Below are 27,769 nucleotides of genomic sequence, written 5' to 3'. Positions count from 1 at the left end.
CTGATTTTGTTCTTCAGAAATAAAAGTCGTGATAATGTGAACAGTAAATTTGTATTTTTTCAGGTTGAGGCAAAATTTGCCGCAGGTTCAAACAAAATTAATTATAAAAGGGCTCTGGGAATGTTGGCAAAAAAATATTAGTCATAATTTTCCACTTTGGTGGAATTTCTTTACTTATTCATTAATACTCTCTCAGAGTAATTTCCAACATGCATGCTTTTCATTAAATGTCAAATTAAATTTTTGCAAAAAGTAAGCATATTTTTTACCACTTTTTGGTGGGCCCGGGACCACTGTGCACCATCGCTGGCTTTGCCACAGTCACCGTTTGTCAATTGTGTTTCTTATGAAGTTGAAAACGTTGCATTTCCGCTGACGCTGCCGTTGCCACTGTGCCACTGCCATCGCCTCGGGCCAATGTCGAGTGGCAACGTGGCCGAGAACAAAAGATGGTCAAAACAAAAGACAGTGCAAAAAGGGTGCCACGGTGCTCCGGGGGTCCGGTCTGGTCTGGTCTGGTCTGGTCTGGTCTGGGGTGGACTGGTGTGGTCTGCTTCGGGGGTCTAGTCTGCTTCGGGGGTCTGGGTCTGGGTCTGGCTCTGGCTCTGGCTATGAACTGGGGGTCTATGCCCAGGCATCCGGAAGTTTGCGCTGACATTCATTACCATAATTCACAACAGCTTAAAACATTTATGTGGCTGCCGCCCAGCGCTCGCCGGGCCCCAGTCCCTGCCCTGCTCATCTCCTCCACACTCTCTCCCCTTCTGCCCCCCGTCTGTTAAACTGCCCTTTGTCACCGGGCCCGGGAAACTGTCATAGCCTTGGCGGGAGTTCGTTGTTTGCTTGGGATTATGTGCAGGAGCATGCAAAATGGGATAATAAGGAAACTTGAAAATTTGTTGCAATTATTTTAACTGCTTGGGAATTGCACCTCCCTCCCAGGCGACCCTCCTCCCCGCGTCCACTTATGAGGCAGTCCACTCACCCTCTGGCAGTTTACAGCTTCTTTGGGGGCGATACAGGCCATGTCCATGCGGCACATCCGCCTAATACCCAGGGAAATTCATTGGAAAAGCCTGTCCAATAAATTCTTGACTTCCCTCTCAGTGTGGGACGACAGTATAGTGTGACGAGTAGTAGTGTACTTAACCATATTCCACAGCCACATATCAATTACAATAAAAACTATGGAACAAACACACAGATGCACAGACGAGCGGTGGGGCAGGGGCAGGGGCAGGGCCAGGGCCAGGAGCAGGAGCAGCGCTAGGGATGCCAGGAATATGCTCGTACAATATACATAAGTATGGTTTGGGTTGGGTGTTTGGGTGGGGATTTATTCCCTTTCTACCGCTGCAAGTATGTGCTCAAAATCATGATGCATTTGGCATGGGTAAAAACAACTCAACTCAGGTGGAAATGAGTAAAATGACCTGCGCAGAAGATTTCCATTTCCCCTTAAAATTGTTCCGAACACTCGTTTTTCATTTATTTTGAACAAAGCACAAAATTTTAAGTAGAAAAGCAGGCTCAAACTTTGATTTCAATCGGCTCTGCCTCTGTTTTTGCCCCTGTTCTGGCCCCAGATTTCAAAACTCTCAAACCATTTTTAGTGCTCATACTGATCGGACATATAATATTCCGTATCATATTATTCACATTTTTTTTGTGCAACTTCACATATTGTTTAAATTATATTTGTTCCACCCGGTAAAACGTGGATAAGTTTTTGGCCAAATGTCATCAAATGAGAATAAGGAGCCGGTAAAGGCCAAACACGAGGCCGACCAGCAGAACCCAGAGGGGAGCCGCAATCCCAACATGCAGTCAAATGCTGAGAAAGGTAAGCTTTAATATGAATTTAAGATCCAAGATCCCCTGTCAACAGCTCTGATGCCACTGCAGAGAACCCTCTACAAGGCTATGACATAGCGCTCCTGGCGCCCATTGAGCGCGAATACTTTATGCGCATCAATCGAAAGGAGCAGTCGACGAGTGTGAAACAGCCGGAAAATTGGAGGGCCCGGCCACCGCTATCCCCAGCCGAGCCATCACGCAACAGGAGTGGCACTTATGGGGCACGTGGTAGTGCATCTGGAGCTGAGGATCATCTTCTAGACGACGATGAACTATTTTCCAACTCTTTCGAGTCGGGCCCCGTGTATCAGGAGCAGCCGGACTATGCCTTGGTTCTGACTTGGTCCTCCTACCTTAAGGAACGTCATGCCACCATTTGTGGAGTATGTACACCATTGGGGATGTATCCAGCTGAGAGCAGGCCACCAATTGAAAACTGGCGCGATCGCCCAGCACCACAATCAGCAATAGATGCAGGAGCCGCTCCAGGCAGCAGCTGGCGCCGACACTTAGATCACAACAATGATCGCCTCCAGTCGAACTCGAGAAACTACAATCAAGGCAATAGCAACCAGGGGCATCGCGGCACTCCTGCCGCAGAACCGTCCCGTGGCAGCCAGGGGCAACAGACGCGCGTCCGCTCGGAATTCCAGGGCCACCAGCAGTGGGATCGGGAGCGGGAGCCCCGCCAGAACCATGGGCCGCATGGCCATCGCAACCAGTGGACTAACTCTGGCTTTTACGATCCACCGACACGCAACGATGGCCGCAATTACCACGGCCGAAACCAAAACCAAAACCAAAACCAAGCACCGGGAAACCGAGGGAACCCAAATGGCTTGAACGGCGCCACAGGAGGGCAGGCCGCCCATCGCCGAGGAGAGGCCTTTCGGGGATTGAGCTCGATCAGCGGATTCCAGCGGTCTCCAAGCTTTGGCTCGTCTTTCAATGACCGTCCTCCTCCAGGCAATGGCGCCACCCCTGGACGACGCGCCTCGTCGTAATACAAATTACAATTACAATAATTAAATTGTCAAACATTTCTTCAGTTTAAATGATATACGACTTTTATGGGGTGGGGTACTAGATCTGGCTACATTCAAAATCAAGTTTTCACTCTTGACCAAGTAGGCTGGGATTTGAACACCCTGTCATTAGATAGCCAGAATCATTGTCATTCAGACAGTCAAGCAACTACACCGTTTCGAATCTAGTTTTGGATTTTGAAATATTTTTTCCGGACAAGGAAATTATTTTTCTGATTGAAAATCAGGTAAGACCCTTGATATTTGGATTGCAATCATCTGAATGCCACTGGGGCTCGCATCCAATAGAATGTCCAATCTGATGAGCCAGCAAGATTGCGACAATATCAAAAAGAGGCTCTACAACAGGGTTGGGCCACATCCCGACTTCAGCGATCCAACAATGGCCTGGCCAAAGTCACTAGCCAACTGCCCTGAAATGGCCAAGCTGTCAATCAAACCAGAACCAATCACCGATGGACACGGCAGTGGCGAACACGTCATTGCCCGTCGCGGTCAGATGCTGACCATCGGTCTTCTGTTAGCCGATCAATTGGCCGAACCGAAGAAAGAAAATCCGATCTGGCCCTCGAGTGCGGAGGTCGAGAAGCGCCTCCGCTCGACTGGCATCTACAAGAACCGCTTGGTTGCCCCCACTCCAGTCTTGGCCGCAACTACTGAGTGCGCTGGGGACCCAGGCGCCAACGATTGCCGCAATTGGAGGGCGACTGAGGATACATTCTCCAATTAGTGGCTAGTGGCTAGCCACATTTTCGACTCTCCATCCACTACAGATTCGCTTCCATCTTGGCCACACCACAAATTATGATAATACGCAATTTCCCTGTAACATGTCAAATTTTATCGTCGTTTCGTTCTGCAAATTAAAACATATTGTGTATGTGATCAAGCCCAAGTTTTTTTTTGCATGCAAGAAGCGATTAAAAGAACTAATTGAAACTCTGAGCGAATATTACTGCCAGTAGATTAAAACCAAAGGTATAATTACTTCGATGCAGTAAACCGCAAACAACAACCGCATTTGACAGGTTTGTTATATTTTAATACCCGTTACTCGAAGAGTCTGGGTACATATGTATTAGTCTTGTGGTGGATGTGGGTGTGTGCAACACCCAGAGGGAAGCACTATCGACCCCAAATGACTGTCAGAGTTTCAGAGTGTTTCAGAGTCTAAGGCAACCAAATTTTGTATCCAGACTCTGTGATGTCACAGTGTTACCCGTGTATTTCGCCCCGTCCTCTTCCCCCTTATTGTTGTCCATTTCCCCGCGAATCATGGTGTATTTCGCGTCCTGGTGGATCTTACTTTTTGGTGCTGCGCCATAATCATCGATGGTTATGGACATATATGACATATAAATAGGCATGAAGTGGGTCTATACAGATTGCAGTGTCATACGTGCTCATCAAATTTGAAATATATTTTATACTCATATGTATTGAATGAAAAAGGTTTACATATACACACTTCACACCTTGAATACCCTATTGGACAACTATTCTAATGTGAAATCATGTATGAAAAATATTATTTATTATTAAAAGTTCATTAGCATATAAAGCATATACCAAAAAACAGTTCTTCTGCTTATATGTGGCAAGCTTCTTCAAAGTGTCATAATACTTAAAGAATGCTTAAGTAAAGTACCCTTTACGTAAGCCCAGAAACCGAAAATGAAATAGTCGCCTAATGCCAGCAATTATAAAACCTTCACATGCAGAATGTGATAATATGTGTACAGCGATTGATAAGTTACGGGGTATCCAACAAGAACAAACCTTTTTTACAAGTAAGTGTTCATGGAAAATGGAATGTATGTTATTGAAGTGAACTAATGTGCAAGGATGCCTCTATCTCACGATATGTCACATGTCGATCTTGCTCTACCAGTTCCCGCACACCATCGATGTTTCGTGGCACAACAAATGATTTCAGACGACCTTCACGGAACTTGTCATCGACTGAACTACGACCACGATTAAATTCTGCATACCAGCGATTATCTGTCGTTTTAGATGGTGCTTTCTCGACACTATTGCCAATTACACATATTGCCAATTCCCGAAATATAAATAGCAGCCCTCGTATCTTTGTGAGCAAAGGCGTTGCTGGGTTGGCTGGCTAATGATGCATACAATGTGGGGAGGCATAATATGTTACGAGAGGAGATGAAAATTACCTTAATTGTAAGAATGTGGCATTCAGAGAGCAGCCAAGTGGATATTCAGCAGTAGAGAGACAGCCAAGAATGCTTGCAACAGGCCATTATACGAGAATCTACTCTGACTTCTGGAGTAATGTTGCACTAGTCAAAACGAAGGATACAACTCAGGGGCTGTGCGTAGACTACCGTGTCGTAGATACGATGGTACTTCAAGATCGATTCGCAGTTCGTTGGTTGTTAGACAAATTCTAAAGCAGGACAAGATATTTTGGCAGTACCAAATTGTAAAGCAAAGAAAATAATAATAAACTCACACAACTATGGCCACATGGAAACGGCGAAAATAGATGTTTCACATACCACATTTTGAGAATAAAGTTAAGCAGGTAATTTCTAATTGCATCGACTACATCATCATCTACAATCAGAGGCTACATAGGCAGGAGGATTATTTGCTATCACTTGGATCCCTTGGGTTAGTTGGACACAGCATCGCGGGTGCCGCCATTTTGAAATATCTTGTACTGAAAAAATGTGGCAAATTAAATTAATTACATTTTCGGCAGCCCGCAGAGAATTTTAAGATTTTATTTCATAATTTTAATTTAATAGAGCTATCATTTCAGTGCTTTCAAAGGCGTCAGCCCCGGAACCCAATGTCGAGAAATACGGCATCCAACACCGACAGGTCCTGCTGAAGACCAGGCTCTGGCTCCTCTCTGTGGGAGACCAAATTTCAGGATACTCTTTGATGTAGACTGAAATCTTGCCGGTCAGGATGTCTGTGTCGAAGGCTTCCCCCTCATGGAACCCCAAGCGAACCCCTCATACGGCTTTGTCATTATTCATTGGAAAATTAATAAAGATGTATTTAATTAATTTATTTCGTACTGGTATGCAAATGTTGTTATTAATTAAAAAGTCAACGGCACCTTGTCAAAAGGGTCCCAGGGCCTCGAACGAATTGATGGCAAGTGCCTCGAGGCCGGAAAATATCCAGAAATTGCGGTCAATATAAGACCACAATCATAGATGGGTGGCAGGGGAGGGATTCACCTCTGGAAATAATTATCATAATGTGTCAGCTCTGACAAAACCAGGCTTTCCATGCAATTAAAGCCAGACTTTTTGTTCAGCAAAATGAGTACCTTTTCAATAAGATTACTACCCTTTTGAAACCTTTATGTCATATGACTCAGAAAATCTGTGGACAGCCCCGGTTGGCCGAACTAGAGTTCCCATTATAATTTTAAAATACATTTATCATAAAATAGTCAGAATAAAGTGAAACCATTCTGAGAACTATGAGCTCTATAATCCGAATGTGCAACATTTCGTTAAAGTCTGTTTTTTCTTTTTGGTAAAATATAAAAATCTATACAATGTGGGCACTGTTGCAGAGTTTTTGAATATCTTATTGCTTAATTTTTGGGGTGAGGATGAACTTTGGGAAGGAGTGTAAAAACTATCGCCGATTTTTCAGCATACTCCAGGCAATAGATATTTATAGTTATGCCGACCACGAGATCCATTGCATTTAGCTACTTGTTGATTGATGAATGACGTTTCGGAATCTCTTGAATTCCGTGCATTAAATATTGATGGCATTGTGTCGAATGGAGGAATATTCGTCTGAGTTTTGTTTGTTTCTTTGAGTGATGAATAGGTGGATGGGGATGGGGATGGCCCCAGGAACAGGAGCAGAAATAGGAACTGAAACAGAAGCAGAAACAGGTGCCATTCAGTGTAGGGTAATCCCAAATACAGATACCAAACACTACTCGAGTGGTTTATGTGGGCCACTGGCGTCACTTAATTACGAGTATGGCCATGCTAAGATCTAAATGGTAACTAAACCGATGATAGATGCAGTCTCTTGAGCTGTCTGCTTGTCTCCAGGGCCTTGTGTCGTCTGTGTGCATTTACGGCCGCAGATTTATGAGCAGCTAATTTACTAAGCTAATTTGTTGAAATTTAAATACACTTGCAGCTGCCGGAGGCAGTGACAGCCTGATGCCCGGCATGTTGTGACACTCTTCAAAATGAGATTTTCCCTTTCCCGATTCCCCAGCCACTGAGTGGATGAGTGGCTGAGTGGCTGAGTGGATGAGTGGCTGTGTGGGTGTTGAGCTGTTGATGCCACACGTTCTACATTTCCCATCGTCCGTCGCCTACGTTGACGCTGGCATCACCTCACACGCACAACGAAATTCCGTATGCAAATGTACCAGAGTATGTCCGGCATGGTCCGGTCCGTACCCGACCACCTGCAGAGCTTATCTCTCCGGTACGAGTCGAGCAGCGACGTCCCACAACAATGGTGCACCCGCATCCAAGCCTTGGGCTTGGGATGGGCCAGGAGACAGCGAAAATGTCACGAGCACAACTGTCCACCGAAGGACTGAAATTAAGGAGCACTAGAAAGGGGTATCTCTGCTTCGTCGCTCGCATTTCTAGCCACTTTCGGGACTTGTGATTAAACCTAATCATAATCGGTTCTTAGAGAAGGCTATGCGATCGCGGAATCAAAAATCACGACTCTTGCAGGAATTTTCTTGACGATTTTTGTTCAGTTTGTAGAAGGCGAGAAGTTTCCGACTTCAACGGTTCCCTTGATGGTGGGGATTTCAGGATCACCGAATCTCTACCGACGCACACGTTTTAATGAGAAAGCCCAGCTGTTGGAAAACGCGGCAATACTGCTGGGCTATAGCGCACTCTGAATACTCTTGAAAGGGCTTTCCAGATCATAGTAGAACGCAGCGAAATGCTGTCCGTAAGAGTGTAATGAAAGGGTTTGCAAATCGCACAAGGCCGGCGGAAGCTGTGCAAGAGAAAAGAGCAGGCTCATCTGCTAGTTGGCAGTCCCGCGTCGGAACGGGTGTTGATATGCCCCTGGGTCCGTGTGCAATAGTTGATAGTGTTCTGGATGGGACTGGGACTGGTACTGGGACTGGGCCCGGTTGTGGACTATGGGAAAACGAGGACCAACAAATGTTACACGTATTCATTTCAAGCGTTTTTATGCGTTGCTTGGCTTTTGTTTTTACCATGTCCTAGCCACTGTCCACAATCATTGGATCTGACACAGTTTTTGTTGCCACACAGTGGCATGTCCTGCACTCCTTCTCTCTCTCGCTCTCTCTCTCTCTCTTGTCGTGTTTCCCTCTGTCTCTCTTTATAGAAGGGGGAGCGGAGCTTTGTGCCTTTTTGTTACTTTAGTGGACTTCTCAACTGCCTGGCTGGATGACTGGTCGGCATGGCGTGGCGTGGCGTGGCGTGCCTGTGCGCTGACAGTAAATGCTGAAAATTGAGTGCAACTTGTCGTAACTTTATTTTCAAATATATGCGGAAAGGACTAACCAGACAATGCACAACACTCGCACTCGCACTCGCACTACATGGCCACCATCACTTTCACAGCATGGCCACACTCAATGAGATATGTGTGGCGGGGCGCATTTAACATGCGAAGGCCAGGCGACGAGCTCGTCCAATTCAAAGGACATTCAAGGCAAATCAGCAGCTTGTACTTAGACTTCAGTAGAACTACCTAGAGAATAGATATGTATGTGTGTATATAGTATATCCATCAGGTCTCTTAAAAAAATGTATCAAAACTTTTAGATTTTGGATGACTTGAGCGACTTAAGCGTCCCTTGGGTCTCCGGGTTTTCACATACAAATTGTTTATCTGTTCCTAGGTCCTAAGATGAAGACTTTCATCTTGGAGGCAGTATTTGCTTTGCTCGCCAGTATTGATGACTGTGAATAAGGATCTACTGCTTTGCCTGACCGTATCCTACAGGAGTTCAACGGTTGACACTTTTGTCGCCTGCCCCATTCGCTTGGGTGCTGCACATACTCGTAGATACATATGTATCCATGTTGGACTCGTGTGTGTGTGCGCTAAGTGTTTTGCAACAAAGTTTTTACGTGCTTTTGTCTGTACCTCTTTGCCATATCCTTGCCGTTACCGTTGCAGGTCCTGCGCCCATCAGATCTCCTGGTCCGGGCCTGGGTCTCGGTCTGCGTCTGTGTCTGGGCTTGGGTCTGGGTCTTGGTCCGGGTCCGGGGGCTTTTCACCATCTCCATCTCCGTTGTTGGTCTCGTCTGCATAAGCTATGCGGTTGCCTGTCGCCTATCAGGCCAGGGACCTTACAAAACCTCACTCCCTCTGAGTCGTTCTCGTTCTGCGGTAAATTTAACGAATATGCAAGTCCTGCCCAGCTCCTGCTACTGCTCCCATTGCTCCCTGCTCGTGTTTTACCTACAGATCCTGCTCCATTACCCCGTTCAGCCGTTTATAAGTTAGCTGCGAAATTGTTTAAATTTGAGGCTTGGCTTGGCCTGGCACATGCTCACACTGGCACCCACAGACACACCGACCGACACACTGACCGACACACAGACCGACACACAACCCAGACACCCAAACGATCAACTTTGTCCTTCGTTCTTTAAGTTTGAAACACTTTACCGACCAGCCACGCCCTTAGGTCAGTCCCTGTCCAGTCCCAGCCCCAGCCCCAGCCCCAGCCCCAGCTCCGGCACACGACAAATCAACTTGCAATCAATGGCCATTGGTGTCGCACTCTCGTGCCTTCGTAGTATCCAATAAATTGCAAGACATTTCACTTTTACCGTAACCGTAACCGTTACCTTTACCGGTACCGTTACCCAACGGCGAACGGAAATTCCTGCCCCTGCCTCCTGCGCTCAAGTACCGATAAACAGTGTCGGGCCAGGGCTGCCACACCCCCTATTTCGTGTGTCTGTGTTCCACACTTCAATTTAGACGCTGAACAAAAAATGTAGATATGCATGAGGGTGGCTACTCGCAGATCTATCTTTCCTCAGAACCCACATACGATATATTATGATAAGTCCATGGCTTTCAACTACTTCGCATAGATCGTGTTCCTATATATGTAGACATGATTGACTGTGATCATCATCCTATCTTGATGGCTCCAAAGGTGCTATGACGATTGAGGTAGTATTTCATTCGCCCCAGCTTTCCAGTAGAGAAATTAGCGTGCCTCTCTTGGGAGCCCTCGACCCCACTTTCGTGCATCAAATCGAGTCTGGGCGGCAGATTTTTGTACTCGTTTGAATGCCACAGACTTACAGTATATGGTAGCAAAGCTGCACATCTCCTGGCACCCGGACGCATACTCCAGCAAAAGCTAAAGTTATATCGAAGGTATACGTATGTACGTATGTAGGTGTGTGCATCGTGAGAGGGTCGGTGGAGAGAGCAGACTTCTTTGAGTTTGCATATCTTTGCCTGGCCAATTTGAATATTGTAACAAGAAAGAAAACCCCCCTAAAAATAAGGATAAAAGGGAGAGAAAACCCTAACAGAATGCAATACAACGAAGCATTGATACACTGCAAAGGGAATGGCTGGTGGCTAGAATGCCTGAATAATTCTGGATTTCCAATTCGATGGAAAATTTCCAAGAAAACGTCGAAAAACGTTTCCATAATTCACATTAACCCAAAAGCATAATATCCATTAGCCTATACTCGCAAGATTCTCATTGACTCTTAAAATAAGTTGAACTTGCAAGGAAGAATATCTTTACATTTCTCCCAAAGGTTTCCAAGGCGCACGAATGCGATTGGACCAAGGGGAATTCGACGAAAAATGTTCCGGAAAAATGGCCATTTGATTGGGTGTTGTAAGAACACATTATCACATCCTTCCTAATGCTATTCCCTATGGAGATATCCCCCTCTGAATAATGCCAAAGCTGGTCAAAGAATTTGCTGATAAATTTTCAAGAAAGTACCAAAATCCTTGGGTAATTGCTAGGAAAAATGATACCCTTTCTCCAATGTACACAAAAAACCCACACATGCAAAGAAGCCCATTGTACGGGCAATTCTATTCTCGACTGGAATTTGGTATGAGTGTGGGTCCGTTGAATACCACACACACACACACATACATCTCTTTCGAGACGCCACACAATCGCCTTATTTATCATACATCAATGTAAGAGGACTCGGGCAGGCACCTTGGCCTTTGATAGTGCCATCTGAAAGGAGGTAAAAAGCGGAGCAAGCTCGGAATTGTAGCAGAAATTTCTAGTCCTAACCCTGCGGCCCAAAAGAGGCCTAAAGAGAGGCAAGAATTTTCTACCAATTGCCTTTGCTTTGTGTCGGACATCTGCCAAGCAATTTTCGGCTTAATTTGTCAAAGAATATTTGCGTGATGTTTTCAATATCCCAGCTGTGGGAGGTCACGGCGGTTACAGGAACTGGCAGAAAAGAGATTTTGTTCAAGGAATTTCCGCCCTCATTTTTCTGTTGTCTAACATTTACGCTTTGGGATTAATTGACACAACACATCCCTGGTGTAAGAGGCGGCGGACTTGCACAGGAGCAAGCTATGCCGTCAACAGGTGCCGCAATGCACAAAAGTAAAATTCCATACTGAATATGTTTGCTGTGACGAAGCTCAGATACCCATGCCCCATGTTGTATAAACTACTAGATTCCTTTCTCTTCCTAAAACACTTTACATACCTTTCCTTTTGCGTAATTACTAGAAATATTTTGGTACTTAATTCGAGTTTCGATTTCTGCCAGAAAAATCACAAAAATCAAACATACGGTCTTTAAGATATAAGCCAAAAAAAGACCTGACGTTACGTTACCAAAAACAGAAGTGCTTCTGTGGTTCAGTGTTATTTTTCCAAGCTACCAAATATTTTTCTGTGTTTTTTTAGTTATCTTGCATCTGGCATCTTACCAAATTCCGGGGTAATAAAAATTTAAAAATATACCATATGCCGTGTTTAGGCCAGTATTCAGTAATACTTTTTTTCTATTGGCAGTTCAATATGTTTAAATAAAAACTTGTATCAAGAATAAACTTTCCAATACGAAAACATGTATCTATTAAAATAGCAAAAGCATACTGAAAAAGTGAACTGTTCAAAAGTTCAAAATGTTCAAAAATAATGAAATATTACTATATTATTATATTATATTATATATGAATATATGGTATAGTTCTTCGATTAATATTAAGCTCAATTAAACCATTTTCATTGCTCCATCTGCGGATTTCTTATAGGAAGATTTGACTTCCATCTTTGACCTGTGAAGTTTTTTAGCTGTGATCAAAATGATCATACCCTCTGCAAGGGTAACACTACGTGTAGAACCAGACCCAAAAGAAAAGCCAATCAAATTGAGCACTACATTAAATGCAAATAAAATATCAACATTTTTAGGGATATATTTTGACAGCGAATCAAAATTAATCCCTCTCTCTCTGTGTGTGTGTAAACGTGACTTTGATTTCTGAGACCGTTGGCACCCGTCATTACGAGGTCGAAAAATAATAATGCATTGGGAGCATAATGATGTGCGTGTACAAATGGCAACACAATTAATTTGTATTATTTATTGAATCACATGTCCGACGCTTCAAATGAAAATGGATTTTAATTGAATGCATATGAAGGGGATGAAAACCTTCAGCCCCGCCCTGCCCGGCTCGTCCGGGCCTGGACTAAGTTGTTTCGAATTTCCATGTGCAAATATTTAACTCAATTATTAGCTCAATGAGCAGTGATATCACTGATTTAAATATTTATCCAGAATATATTTACACATTTGTGCATGAATTGTATTTTCACAGCCAATAAATACGACAAATAAAGTCATTCTCACATCATCGGGATGAGTGCCATAAATATACTCGTATATACATACATATATATATATTTATTTTAAACTAATTAAGACAGTCATAAAATGGTCACCAAATATCTACACACCAGTGCCGACACTAAAGCATTTTTTAATGCCAAACAAGATTTTGTATGACCGCCCATTCGGCTGTTTCAGAGACTATTAACATATCCATAAATATTTTGAATGTATCACAATTAGGTTGTTCTCTGTTGGATAATCGTAAATCATTCAAAAGTCAGTTTTGCAATGCAGAGATTCGGGCCTTTTGGTGGACAGCTTCCTGGGCTGTCTGGGTCCTGCGTCCTGGGTCCTGCGTCTGGGTCCTGGGAAATCTCTAAGCTCTTATGTACATACACAAGCTTCGTTTCTGGGTATTGGTTTGGCTAATTGCAACGGAATGCAGCTGTTTGGGCTGCCTTCTGGATATTTTTGATAGGAGCTATGAGCAACACTGTAACACACACACACACACAGTTCTGTCTGGCGACACCATGTCGGTACGTCGCTCTGTCGCCTTGGACTACGCCATTCGTGTGTGTCTGTCCGTCCCCTGGCTGTCATTCCGTCGCCTCATGTTTGTTTGCCCTGGCTTTGTGGCTCGCTGCTGCTGCTGCCTCTCGTTTTTCCCTAAAAATATTGTTCAAGCTTATATTTTATATGCTTGGCGAACACATTTGTGTGAATATAATTCAAATTAATTTCAATTTGCCGTAAATGATTTTACGCATGTAATTTATGCAGCATTTAATTGGAAAACTTTAACCGCAAACTAACCGTAAGGCAAACATATCATCAAATTTACATCCGTTCTATTTATGATCCAGAATACATCCGTACGTGTTCAATTAGTGAATATATTGGTAATAGACCGATGCAGCATCTGCATAGATCATGTGGTTTCATTGGATCATCGACAGATCTGGCACTCTCTGGTGATGGCCTAACATCACAAATTCAAAAATTCTCTCTCTTTTAAATGCAATATTGGAGGAAAGTTCCCATGGAACCGCAGAGACGGGGTATTGATTCAAAACTGGTTAAACTCGTACAAATAAATGGAACACTTCTTAACTTATTAATTGCCAAGAAAACCATTATTCCTTTGTACGAGTATTCTCTGTATCACAAACACCCACGCAGTGTTGGTCGCCCCCCTACTGGCCTCCTGTCACTATCAATGTTACGGGTATTTCGCTAAATTTCCCTCCCATTGTCCCCCTCTTGCGAAGCCGCCAAAAGTGCAAGTTTAGGCCGTAGTCAATGTCACAACTTAAAGAGGATATAGGGCTAGTCGTACCCACAAAAAGCCACATTCAACTATACTCTTGTGTGAAGTCCATAAATACGTAAGTCAGAACCTGTCAATGCGCTTTCGCTGGCATTTCTAATGAATAATTGAGGCATTTTGTGGAACCAAGAACCTTTTGAACAGCCAATCCCCAGCCGCCGAGGGGGCATGAGGGCATTTGGGCGCCTATCGCCGCCTACGGGCTCTTATGAGCGAGTTATGGAGTTATGGAAACCGCATTCGTCAAAGCCAAATCGCAACCAGTAGAAATGTTTTGTCAGTAGAAAGCTCAAGGGCCCCACATGGCCACAATGGTGCTTACACTTGCCACTTGATTTGTGACGCTGTCTTTGATGTTTTCGGTGATTGTTCTCGTGTGTGACTGTCCCGTAATGGAAATCCTTTTGTCAAATTAAATTCTGACAAATTAACTCTGTTGCAGCCAGTCGAAACCCCGGAAAAGAGAAGCAAGAGCAGGATCTAGGGGGACAAGGACCACCTGGGTGAACGGCCGGCTAAATATTTCAGCAAGCCCATACTGGTGACCCCATGCAGGTGTCTGCAATTACCTGGAACTCAATTAAGTAATTATTAAGGGTCTCGCACCCGGAACCCTCCCTCATAAGAATTTTATGCCCACCCAGACCCAGACGGAGACCCAGACCCAGACCTACGCCCAGCTGCCGTGCTGGCCGTCTATAAAAGCCTCGGCCGAGCAGAGCTTGGCCCCAAAGCATCGTCATGTTGTGGGGCAAGCGGAAGGAGAAACGAGAGCTGCGCACCTTCGAGGATCTCACCCGCTTCCCGATGGCCTTCTACAAGACCATCGGCGAGGATCTGTACTCGGATCGGGACAAGAACCTCGTCCGCCGGTATCTCCTGCGCTTCTATCTGGTTATGGGCTTTCTGAACTTCAACGCGTATGTGGTGGGCGAGATAGCCTACTTCATAGTGCACATCACGTCGACGACCACGTTGCTGGAGGCCACCGCAGTGGCACCGTGCATCGGCTTCAGCTTCATGGCCGATTTCAAGCAGTTCGGGCTGACTGTGAATCGGGGGCGCCTGGTCCAGCTGCTAGACGATCTCAAGGCGTTATTTCCCACCACCCTGGAGACGCAGCGGGCGTATAACGTGTCCTACTACCAGCGGCACATGAACCAGGTGATGACCTTGTTTACGATCCTGTGCATGACCTACACCTCGTCGTTCAGCTTCTATCCGGCCATCAAGGCCACAATAAAGTACTACTTTCTTGGCTCTGAGATCTTTGAGCGGAACTACGGATTTCACATTTTATTTCCCTATGATGCGGAGACGGATCTGACCGTTTACTGGTTCTCCTATTGGGGCCTGGCCCATTGCGCCTATGTGGCCGGGGTGTCCTATGTCTGTGTGGATCTGCTCCTGATCACGACCATCACCCAGCTGACGATGCACTTCAGCTATATGGCCGACACTCTGGAGGCCTACGACGGCGACGAGCACACGGACGAGGAGAACATCAAGTACCTGCACAATCTGGTGGTCTACCATTCAAGGGCCTTAGAGTGGGTTTCGTTCAGCTCCTCAGAGCCATGGCTAACTGGTACTCTTCTTTTGCAGTCTCAGCGAGGAGGTGAACAGCATCTTCAGCTTCACCATCCTGTGGAACTTCATTGCGGCGTCGCTGGTGATTTGCTTTGCTGGGTTCCAGATCACGGCCTCCAATGTGGAGGACATAGTGCTCTACTTCATCTTCTTCTCGGCCTCTCTGGTTCAGGTCTTTGTCGTCTGCTACTATGGCGATGAAATGATCTCTTCGGTGAGCTAATATAATATTTCTAACGACTCGTTTCGGCATTGATGGGTGCCTTGGGCTTACAGAGTTCCCGGATTGGTCATGCCGCCTTCAATCAGAACTGGTTGCCCTGCAGCACCGAATACAAGATGATTCTTAAGTACATCATCATGCGCAGCCAGAAGCCCGCCTCCATACGACCACCGACCTTTCCGCCCATATCGTTCAACACCTTCATGAAGGTCATCAGCATGTCGTATCAGTTCTTTGCTCTTCTGCGCACAACTTACTACGGCTAAGGGCGCATCGCCACATATTAAGGGAAAATTGCATAGAAGATTGAAGGAAACATAAACATACAAACATATAACAAAAGACACATTTTTTTGGTAGTGCTAGAAACCATCTAGAGTTTATTCAGACTTAGAACGCTTCGCACTGGAGTTTCTTTTATTATAACATATATTATATATGCTGTTTAAAAATCCAAATCCTCGCGTTGAATAGGACTCTCAAATCAAAAGTGAATCGTAAAAAGGAAAATAATTAGCAATTAAAAGATTGTTGAATGTATATTAATAATAAATTGATCGAAAAAAGCTAATTTTTGTGGATTCCCCTTGAGAAAGGAAGTGAATGAATGAAATTACCAAGAAGCAAAATTGCATAGTGTGTGTGTGTTTCTATTCGATTGGAAGTTGTACGTCGGTCGGTACACATATATTCACATGTTGTTTTTTTTTCGCGACAAGTACACTCGTACTCGCAGGAGTATCTATGTATATTGTGGGTGTAATTTTTTCAATGAGTGAAATTCCAAATGAAAGTATTCACTCCTACTCTCTCGCATTAACATTTTAAAGAGTTGAACGGAGCGGAATAAACCGTTGCACACACACACACACACACGGACAGATATGCACCTGGGGGGCACCTGTCATGGCCGATGTCTGTTGTTGTAATTTTTAATTGCTTATCAGCAATTTATATACATAAATATATTTACACCCAGCTGCCCCAACACACCGGGACACCCGGACACCCGGACATCTGGACATCTGGACGCGTATGCACAGGAACATGTCTCTGTACAAATAAATCAATAAATGTCAAAAGCAATCAAAGCCCATTAAATGTCTGATTGTCTTTCCGCCTCCAGAGAGAGATATGGCGATATATGGTGGAGAAAGGAGTGTGATAATTCGGACCATTTGATACCAGAGCAGACCCGTTTATTGATGTTTAATAGCCTGTGGACAGGGCATGCCAATAAGGCCAGGAGTTTGGCACTGGCTCAGAAATTATTCGGGTCAAAAATTCATACAAGTGCTCTGTGGGGATACAATTTTGATTTCAGTAAGAAAAAAATAGAACATACAAATATCTTTGATTTAAAAACTTCAAGATTCATGATAGAACAGCGAGCTCCCTGAATCCTTTGAAACCCAGGGATCACAGTTAATATCCCCATTAGTGACTACTGATTTAAGAAAGCCAGTGCGATATCTTTCCCGCTTCTCGGAAGTAAATTAACTTCGGGTTTTTCTTTTTAAATTGTCGCACTTGTCTCTGAGAGTTTTCCAATTTAAGCAGTACATTTTTCGGAAAGTCGATGTGCATCCTGTTATTCTTTTTCGTTTCTGTTGTTAGCCGGCTTCGAGAAGCTGAATTGTTTCTTCAACTAGTTTATCTGACCGTCAAGTTTTTCGGAACGGCAACTTAACTCGAAGTCGAGAAACTGGCCCCAAGTACTGAATTTGATATATCGTATGCGATATATGTAATTGGTGAGCGTTTGATTTGCTGGGAAGTGACTCCAAAGTATTACTATGTACATAGAAGTGTTGTATTTGTGATTCAGGAACTTAAAGGAACAAATATACAAATATAACTGTATTTTATCTCGATGTAAGGTGTGGGCTTATGTCTGGCTATTTGTAGAGTGATTTCATTTGCGACTTTATGAATCCGTGCTTATTTTATGTTTATTTTTTGTGCTGTGGTTTACTTATTGTTTATAATCAGCTCCAGCGAATGCCACTGCCCCGAGCCTCTTTATTGATTGAGAGAATGATGGCACTTCTATTTGCTCCCCCAAAATCAACATCGACTATTATAAACCAGACCAGAATCAACACCAACTGATTTAATGTCCTTGACAGCTATACATATGTACATACGTACATGTCGCTCATATGGAAAGATACTCTTGCATTCACACATGTGAACCCTTTATGGGCTTAATATGGACATAAAGTAGTTTCCTCGATCCCATCGAGGGGGAAAGAAGGAGCAGCACTAGGAGCGGATAGTAGTATGATTAGATGTAACAAAGTTCTTAAACTATGCGATGAATCAAGTGTAGCATAGTGTGCTTCACCGGCTTTACGCAACGAACCAATCTGATAGTTGTGGGGCTTTGAGCATTTTGAATGAATTATGGCTTTCTTTTGGGTTTTTGTTTTATCAGAGTTAGGTAAGTGGTTTTAATGAACTATGCAATTCTGGAAAGCTGATAAATGCAACAATAAGTTGGACCTGAACACTTTGAAGCTCTAGCTTACCGTCTGGGCAGTATTAAGCTTTCAAATGCCATATTCAAAATTACCTGTCAGCTGCAGAGACTGTGGACGGAGACATATGTATGTATGCACAATATGTACAATTTTAAATGAATGACTTACAGAACTATTTTCCTTTTGTCCATTTAGATCATCAATGGCCGAAACACGCTCTAATTTGAAAAAGAATTTTGTCAATTTAATTCAGTCTTGCAGGAGTGTCTTTTGAGAATATATTCTGAGGAATAATAGTTTTAGCTGCATAAAATCAAATGGAAACACATACTGATGAAAAAAGTCGATTTTAGCTGTGGGCTAAGGGTGGGCTAACAAGGTGGAAAGCGCTAAGAAGCTGGCATGAAGAAAAAGCGAGGACTTAAGCAAATATTAGTTGTGGGAAACTAAGTGAAATATTGAAAATATTATACCATGTATGCCCTTACGAAGGATGTGTGTGTGCAAAGCAAAAAAGGAAGAAGGATATTCATCCAAATAAGAGTTATACATATTTTGAGAGAATTTATAGATTGGACTTCAGTGATGGCCACTCCGATTATTATAATATATTTATTCATTTATGCACATGCATATGTGTTTATGTAGTTGGAACCACACCCTAAGGGGTGTGGCCAGTGCTTTAGTCTGAGAAGTCTTATAGTCGGATTACCCAACATTTGGGCTATTAACTGTGCCTCAACCTTTCGTTGAGTCAAACGTATGCACAGTGGCATATTGTTTTTGCACAACTATATTTATTTCACTACTAATTGATGTGATGAAATATTTTTGTGAATATTATCTTTGCTGAAATTTAGCTTGCGAAAAATTGCAAATTGCAACAAACTTACATACATAGCATGTATACATATTTACATATCTACAAATTCTTCGTTAGTTGTTCCTTAGTTTTAATAATAATTATTATTTCGCACCAATTATGGGTAAACAGAAGCAACCGAAAATGAATCCATCGACCATGTCCTCGTATGTCATGGTCCCAGTCTAATTAAATTAAATTCCTTAAAGGGGCAAAACGCTCGGAGTGTGCATTGTAGGGAATACAAAAGAAGCCCTACCCGAATATTAGTATCGAAAAACGAGCCAAACAATTTTTACATTGTGTCTATACCTTAATAAAAGGTATTGTGTTTGCAACGCACTGAAGGCACCTCCTCCACAGTATCTATTTAGTATCTTCAAATATATGTGTGAGTATATGCGTAAGAATATACTCAGATACTCAGCTATTCGGCTGTTGAATGGATTATTGTTTTTGCAAAAGGTTAACTAGAAACAAATTGTTTCTTTCACATCTAATTGGTAAGGGAAAATATTCATAGTTTTTGCTAAAATTTAGCCTGCGACAAATTGTTTCCTTCCTTGGACGTGTAACTCGTAATTGGTGCGAGCAAATATTCCTCTTTGTTAAAATCTAAGGAATTTTCTGGGATGTTCATTGGATGCTGAAATAAAAGTATCTCAGTCTGACAATGTTACACTTTGAATCCACACATCTCCCCTGATGCACATGCACCTAAAGCGAAAGGTTGGGTCCCTCTCATTGTAACTGGTTGCTTGGAAAAGCTATCTTGGCCCTTGAATATGGCTGTGGCTACCATTTAAAAGATTGCCAGCTAGTTGTTGGCTCTTTGGTGGTTGGAAACTTGCTGCATGACATTCCCTGGCACACATACGAGTGGAGCTGGAGCTGGAGCTGGAGCTCCCAAATGTGCCACTAATTTGTGGGCATGTGAAAATGTTTCTTACGCTTCGCTTTTTATGACCAGCTTCACGGACAGTCAGTGCGGATGAGTGGCAGTGGTCGCTGCTGCGCGGCAGCTAAGGTGAGAATGTCTGTTGCGGGAGGGCTGTCTCCCGGAAGGAGCACGTACCAGCTGGCAGTTATTAACAATTTGGTTGGCTAGTTTCGCCCAGTGTTTGGCGCTTTTTTAGAGGCAACTTCGTTGGAGCAACAAAGTTACTGTTACTGTTGCTCTTACGAACACTGACGCTGGCCAGAATGCAGCCCTGCGAGCACATGGTTGCCTGAGTTACCAAATTGACAATTATCTGCCAGCGGTTGGGTGAGCCCCGTGATCTGAAAACGAGTGCACGCTACCAATTGCTTCCAAGTACAATGTACAATACATATATCTGCGTGGCTCGGGACGATATAGTTATTCCAATCAAAAAGAACAGCCCCTCTGGGCTATATCAAACGTATATAGGTTTCTTAAGGAATACGAGTATGTGCACCTAAAATCCCAACCCTGAGAACCGAATTGGATTAAAATATTTCTGCAATTATATTGGCACCGAGAGTGAAAATATATTAAAATGGATTTATTTTCATTACATTTTGTCATCAATATTGATCCGCATTAAAAAGTCTGTTTGCTCCATTTATATTTAAATCAAATCTGTAAATCTGTATTTAGGTTAGGATAGGCTATAGCGGTAGCTGGGGAGAGGGGATGAGCCTTCCCCAGCTCACTTGGAGGTGCCGAGGGGGCGTGTGCCCCTCTCACTGCCTAAGCCGTGAGAGCAGACTACTGCAGGTTAAGGGCAGTCCCATCCGGTGGCTTGGATGAATTTGGACAGGATCCCTAATTTGGTGAGGAAAGGGGCCCCGAGAAGCCGTAGTCAACGATTTCCCAGGGCCGGGCAATCACAGAAGAAGTGGGGGACAGATTCCTCCCCTTCCTCGTCACGACAACTTCTGCAGAAGTCATTGTGAGGGATTGGCAGCCAGGAGGAGTGTGTGCCAGTGTCCCCTGATGGCTCGAGTAACTACAGAGCACTGGGCTCTGCTTAGCCCTGCCGAGCGCTTCTTTGATTGATATGGCCATATCGATCCCGAGACCTGTCATCTCCTGTTTGCATTTTGCTCGAATATTTCGTGCGCGAGGAGCCTGCACGTAGCCAAAGGCATCGCTACTTGATCCCTCTCTGATAAGGGAGTGATCGTAGTGCCCTGCCTTTCCAGCTCGCCGGCGGCATCATTCCCCTCCATGTCCCTATGACCGCTCTGCGATCTCGTTCAGAGACCGTCGGCTGTCATAGACAGTGCTTCTATGGCTGCTTGGCTGTACCAGAAAACGCACACTAAGTGCCTGTCTAGGTGAAGTTTGGTTGGAGACAATAGATATAGCCTCTTTTTTTTCTAATCATCTTCGACCGAGAGCATATCTTCGTCGTCACCGAAATAATCTCTTCTCTCGATTTATCATCACCATACCTCACCCATAGACATATTCATCCCAAGGAGAACGATTTGTAGTCTTGAGTGTTTAGGGAAGAGACAAGCAGAGACTGTATACACATCAACTAAGAAGACTTTACCGTACAACGCTTAGGCATAAGATTTCCAAGGGCTCTTCAAAGTCAGACTTCTTCCCCACAAATTTTCCTACTTGAACTCAGGAACTAGTCTAGTATGTTCTTTATTATCATACTTTGAAATAAATTAGAGACAGGAACGAATTGTGATACGTATCCAAAACGGTTAAGACCCTCCTCTTCTTTGGTGGTTGATGTGATGATGCGATGATGATGTGGTGTGCAATTATAATGGGATATGATGGAGCTCAGCCTCCCTCCCCCCGTGGCAGTACCACTACAAATGTACTAGTACCTGCCTCATTACGTATGGCATATTTGAAGAGCCGAAAAAGCTGCGGAAAGTAGGTGAAAGTAATATGCATAATGTAAGTTGTTACACAGGTAGGAAGTGGGTAACTACTCGAATGTGTGTGTGTGTGTGTTCGAGTGTGGGTGGCTCGGCCCGGGAGTCATTGCTGCTGGTGGTTGGTGGTTGGGCTGTGTAATAACTTTAATAACTTTACTTACACGATGCTCGTTTATTGAAATTCCCCACTCACGGGTGGCATGCGCGCTCCTTTCTTGACTTTGCCCTGACTCGCTTCGAATGGGATTTGCTTAGTGCGGTTCGATTCAGCGATGGGAGTGTGATTTAAACGGCGTGACTGCGATTGCGGGAGAATGGATTACAAATAATAGATGCTCTCATGTGGGCGGTGGGTCTTTGACTCTCATCCACGCTCTAATTTCTTTCGTCTTTATGGGTAACATTTCCAGTGTGATCGAGAAATAGATTATATCCCGATCCCATCTATGGTATACTGCCATCTGCCCATGTAGGACACAATTCGGCGATGGTTTTTGGATTTCTCATATACGTATGTACATATGTAGATGATGGTCTTTCACGCTGCTCACGTGCTCATCTCTGGCCAGCCGCGACGTGCGCTGGGTCCGTGCTCGGTGAGTGCCTGTTGGGTATTTGCACATTTTAACGGATTTAATATGAAAATTAACAGCACCATACATGCAAACGTACCCGCATACTCATGCACGCCCACAAATACACACACACACACAGTAATATTACCTAATTGTGCGAGTGCGTGTGTGTGTGTGTGCGTTTGTGTTTGTGGGAGTTTGAGTAATTTGCGTTCATAATAATGAATCCTTGGGCCCATTGACGCAAGACGCTGCCACCAGACGAGGGGCAGGGGATGGAAGTAACAGCTGCACTTAGTTGAAAAAGTTCTTGAAATAGCAACAGCATGAGTACACCTACCCGCATGCCATGCCACACACGTTGGCACACCACCCTATACCCCATACCCCATACCCCATACCCACCCCATGGAAGCTCTCACTCAAAGAACTTCAACAATTATTCAAGACGTGACTTTTTGGCATTTAAATATTTATGGGAACACGTTCCATCCAACAGAAAACGGCAAGGGCGGAAGTGCGGAAAGGCGACAGGCACAGCAGAGTAACACTTACTCGCAACAACAGGAGTTGTCCTTGTTGTCCTTCCACTGCGATCCTATCAAATTATAATTCTGTTGTTCCTGTCGATTCATTTCCATCATAGGTCCACTGGAAAATTCCCTCTTCTTCGGACTAGTGGAAAACATCTATCCCAAAGGGATATTTTTAGTGAACAAAAAGTGCCACTAGGTGGAATTCTCTGCGCCAATCTGTATAATCTATATAAAGCTGCCCCGAATGTCGGACTTCCTTCAAGTCTATAGATTGCAGCACTTCATTTGCCTATCAACTGCCTTCCCTCAGACACTTTCCTGTCCTGCCCCCCCGCCCGGACATGCCATGCCACACTCTGCCGGGTCTGCCGTTCGCCGTTCCCCGTTTCCGGCTATCGTCTTGCCATCTAAGCACAATAAAGAATTTCGAGCTGCTGGCAGAAGTAGCACGGGGCCACAGATTTATGCGTTCATTCAGCTAAATAAAGGGATAAAGTGGCAGCAGCAGCCGATGTAGAGGCAGAGGCAGAGGCAGAAGAGAAATGTAGTCACATCTTAGTTTATTTTGTGGAACTTCGCTGATCCATATAGTGCTTTTTTAAAATTTTGTTCCTTGTACTTGCCGCTCAATAGTTCATTGCACTATTGGGAGTTTTACCTGGAATTCAAGGGAGGGACGACCAGTGTCACCCTTTCTGGCCAATTAATGTGAAAGTAAAAGCGTGACTCGCTCACAGAAACACACTGCCACACGCACACACACACACACCCAAACTGGCAAACAGCCATTCAAATCCCGATGGTCGCTAATGGAGCCCAGCAGGGGCATCTTGAGGGCAAGAGCGAGGGATCATCGGCCCATAAAAGCGCAAAAAACTGACACGACATGTCCTTTTACATGTCGAACATGGGCAAAATATGCATATCCCCGGAACAACAACTACAACAAAAGCAGGTGGCAAAAAAACTACCAGCACAGTGTCAAAAGTTACTAAAAAATACACCTGAAGAATGCCTGATGCTAGATTAAGCCCATGTCCGAGCAGATAATTTACCACTATTCGAGTGCACATCAAATCATCACTATAATAAGCCGATGAAAGTCTCCTGACTACGCTAAAGTAATTTGTATTTATTCCGTTTTTGACTAAATTTCATTCACCAAAAATAACGATTTTTACATGGGTGATGCCATGATGAAAAAAATGTTTCTGATATTTCAGAAGAATACAAAAAAGCAAAATAAAATTAAATAAAAGTACATAAGCCAAAATTGATATACATACATATGTACATTGGCTTATGTTTTAATATTTAATATACATACATATTTAATCCATAATGTACTCTGGTTTTATTAGCCAAAATACCCAAAAAAATGCTAATTAAATTTTAAATTTTTATACCCAAAAAAAGCTGGATAATTAGGGATCGTAAAAGCACACAATTTAAGTTTTACGAATAATCTTCGGTGATAATAATTATCCAAAATTTTGGTGGATGTGCATAGATTATCCTTTATCCTATTGGTGTATTGAAATCCTCTGTGCGTCTAGTGTAATTTGATGATTTTTCCGGCAACAAAAATACAAAAGTTATCATTATTTACGGTCCCTTGGATAAGTTTTTTAGCAACTAGGTGTCTGTGTACCCCTTTCCGGATTGCAATTCAGAACATTTTAGTAATGATTTATATAATTATTCCTTTTCCCTAGTCTCCTTTGTGTCGGTTCAAGAAGAGGTAGTAGAACTGGCGGAAAATCAAATGGTTTGCCTTAATTCCGCAGATGGAGAGATCATAGTGGTAGGTCTCACAATAGACCAAAAGGAAGCTGCAAGCTAGCGGCATGTGTGGCGTGGAATCATTGCCCCATGTGCAGTCGGATGTATTGGACAAGGTGCTGACCTGAGCAGAGAAGCATCGAGAGGAGGTTGCCCCAGAAGCGGCCCCAAAAGCGGCCCAATGTCTGGAAATCGATATTTTATACGATCTGGCCAGAAAGGCCTCATTGGAGGGATCTTCTGAGCATAGGTATTTAGACGAATTTTGACATTTTTACAACGGTTTTACCCCACTGTGTGGGGTTCGTGTCCATGTCATTTCCACTATCCGCCATCCGCCAAATTGGACAAAAAACGTATAGCAGCGGACAGCAACAGGAAGAACAGGAACAGCTCGAACTGCTCCCAAATGTGCTGCGTGTGCATGCATGCATCATGTATGTATGTATGTATGTATGTATGTATGTATGTATGTATGTATGTATGTATGTTTGTATGTAGGGTTGTTTGTATGCATGTACCTATTATGTTATCCAATGCACATGTGTGTGCTTGTGGTATGGGGAGATATTGGCGGTTTTGCTGGCCAGACAGGCGCTGGACAGAGCTGACATTCCAAAGGTCCTCCCGCTTCTTTACTGCTCGTGGGGGCTGCATAATTAAATTGGACTGGGCAAGCGTATAAGCGACGCCAAAAATGGGTCTAAAAATCACGGCGTAAGCGATACGGACAAATGTGGGGCACAAAGGAAAGAGAGGAGAGAGAGGGGTGGATGTGGAGGTGGAGGTGGAGAGTGTAGGTAATTTTGGTTTTAATATTAATGAATGCATGTCGAACGTGGAGCGTTGAACGCCTAAAAACATGCAACACTGCACAAAATGCAACACTGTGTCACTGTGGCACGTCCGCGTATTACCATCCTCCATCCTTTCCCCACCCAATCCGCTGTTGAACATTCTCCACATGCAAATCCGAACAATATGCATAAATAATCGCCATGGCCGACCAGCAAAGCATCTTTGTCAACCATCAACATTTTGTTTCCCTCTGTCTCTGTCTCCCGCCAATCTATCTCTATCTCCATCTCCATCTCTCTCACTCTACCCTCTGATAATGCGCTTACAATGACAAAGGAATCTGAGGGAAAAAATAACAAGAAAAATAGCGGACTGAGTGAAATAAAATTATGTACATAATACAATTATAATGGAAATTGTATGTTGATTTTAGTAATGGTAAGAAGTTTTCGGATTGGATGGGGCGGGGCGGGGCGGGCGGCTATTGGAGAGCCAATTTAGAGTATCATAAAAGCTCCAACAGCAATTACCACCAACAATTCAAAAAATACAATATGCATTCCTATTCATCGCCATATAAATTAAAACGAGTATAGCGCACAATTACAGGGATTGCAATGCTGAGACTCCTACTTCTACTCCTACAACCACTCCTACTACACCGTAGATTCAAACAATGTTTGCCTTGCAATTGGCTCGGTAAGTTGGAATTTCTCTCTGGTGCCCTCAGCGGGCATGGATGGTAATTTATTTTAATTGATTTTCGCATCATTTCTCAGCAATGTGAGCCGGCAACGGCAACGGCAACGGCAACTGCAACAAGCGACAAGAATAACAACAACAACACCAAAAATAACAACATCGCACAACGCACTCATCCAATTTGAACATTTTTAATGCGGATCGTTCTTAATCAATTTGTACAATTTTAAAAGCGCACTGATGTGCATAAATGCAACATTTAATTTATGCAAACAGCAGCAACAGCAGTGACAGGCGGAGGCATCAGGAAGAGCAACAACATTTGCGGCGATTAATGAAAAAAACAACAACAATATAGTAAAATATAAAACCAGAAATGACAAGAAAATGTTCACAAAAATGAAAATATAGCCCACCTGTCGTATGTGTGATATAAATGCACTGTCGGTATATCATCCATTGGCTCAATACAGGCCGTGGACTCCGTGGATTCCGTGGACTCCGGGGAGTGGATATGGCCGCAAGAAAGCCCAAAATCTATCGGAATAAGCCATCAAAGTCCAAGCTGCTCAATCCAAGCATGCGCCAGCATCCATCCAAGAAATATTTTGACAATTTAATAACCCAAAACATTTAAACCAATTGAAGTAGAATCCACAGTCGAGGGCATAATGAAGACCATAACGAATCTGATCCAGACATAAATCAAACTAAAAATTAGTCAAAGGACCGTTGAGGATTCATTTTAGTCGTAAATCCAACCGAAAGTCAAGCCAAGCCGAGCACTGCAAACCGAACCTTTAATAGAAATTGGGTCGAGGACATCCCTGATCCCGTCACAGCCAAAAACCTGACATTAAAATGTTACTATAATGAAATGTGAACTGTTGCAGTTAGAATTTTCGAGCTGCGAACTGCGAGTGGAAATGAAATTGAAAATGAAAATGGAAAATGTATTGGGGAGGAAATTTAATTATGCTTAAACAGAGAAAAGAGTGGCGTTTCAGCTTTTGCTCGTGCTTTTTGTACTTTTCTTTCGCTCTCGAAGGTACTAAATAAACTTCCAGATCTGTGAGGTTTTTGATCGCATTGAATCGGAAAACTCTCATGCAATTAAAGCCGACCCTAAGTCCCTAAACATGCTCACAGAGTTCGTTGGTGAGCTCAAACTTTGGTGAACGCTTTCCGCCGGCATTAGAGAGTTTTCCACCTGGCAACAGTTTGCAGCCATTTTTCCGGGTCCGGGTCCGGGTCCAGGTCCAGGTCGGAGCAAGT

At 43.7% G+C, this 27,769-nt stretch overlaps 3 protein-coding genes across 3 annotated transcripts; all 3 read left to right on the top strand.

Annotated features, from left to right (window-relative positions):
* Positions 1-1,582: 1,582 nt before the first annotated feature.
* LOC108165562 lies at positions 1,583-2,899 on the top strand. The gene is made up of 2 exons (XM_017301639.2): positions 1,583-1,843; positions 1,906-2,899. Exons 1-2 carry the CDS (start codon positions 1,738-1,740, stop codon positions 2,859-2,861), a joined length of 1,062 nt encoding a protein of 353 aa, XP_017157128.1. The 5' UTR covers positions 1,583-1,737; the 3' UTR covers positions 2,862-2,899.
* Positions 2,900-3,019: 120 nt separating this feature from the next.
* On the top strand, positions 3,020-3,792 carry LOC108151486. The gene is made up of 2 exons (XM_017280128.2): positions 3,020-3,130; positions 3,192-3,792. Exon 2 carries the CDS (start codon positions 3,193-3,195, stop codon positions 3,631-3,633), a length of 441 nt encoding a protein of 146 aa, XP_017135617.1. The 5' UTR covers positions 3,020-3,130; position 3,192; the 3' UTR covers positions 3,634-3,792.
* Positions 3,793-14,813: 11,021 nt separating this feature from the next.
* Positions 14,814-16,422, top strand: LOC108152240 (putative odorant receptor 92a). The gene is made up of 3 exons (XM_017281439.2): positions 14,814-15,622; positions 15,678-15,876; positions 15,939-16,422. The coding sequence occupies exons 1-3, from the start codon at positions 14,814-14,816 to the stop codon at positions 16,149-16,151; spliced, it is 1,221 nt and encodes a 406-aa protein (XP_017136928.1). The 3' UTR covers positions 16,152-16,422.
* Positions 16,423-27,769: the final 11,347 nt, after the last annotated feature.

This window comes from Drosophila miranda, chromosome XL, assembly GCF_003369915.1.
Source record: "Drosophila miranda strain MSH22 chromosome XL, D.miranda_PacBio2.1, whole genome shotgun sequence".
Lineage (NCBI taxonomy): Eukaryota > Metazoa > Arthropoda > Insecta > Diptera > Drosophilidae > Drosophila > Drosophila miranda.
The sequence above is the reverse complement of the archived record's forward strand: the minus strand, read 5'-3'. Positions and strand labels throughout refer to the sequence as shown.

Coding starts and splice junctions, on each gene's coding strand:
- LOC108165562 (XM_017301639.2), top strand. CDS start 1,738: ATGTCATCAAATGAGAATAAGGAGCCGGTAAAGGCCAAACACGAGGCC. Junction 1,844..1,905: donor GCAGTCAAATGCTGAGAAAG/GTAAGCTTTAAT, acceptor ATGCCACTGCAG/AGAACCCTCTACAAGGCTAT.
- LOC108151486 (XM_017280128.2), top strand. CDS start 3,193: ATGTCCAATCTGATGAGCCAGCAAGATTGCGACAATATCAAAAAGAGG.
- LOC108152240 (XM_017281439.2), top strand. CDS start 14,814: ATGTTGTGGGGCAAGCGGAAGGAGAAACGAGAGCTGCGCACCTTCGAG. Junction 15,623..15,677: donor TACCATTCAAGGGCCTTAGA/GTGGGTTTCGTT, acceptor CTTCTTTTGCAG/TCTCAGCGAGGAGGTGAACA. Junction 15,877..15,938: donor GCGATGAAATGATCTCTTCG/GTGAGCTAATAT, acceptor TTGGGCTTACAG/AGTTCCCGGATTGGTCATGC.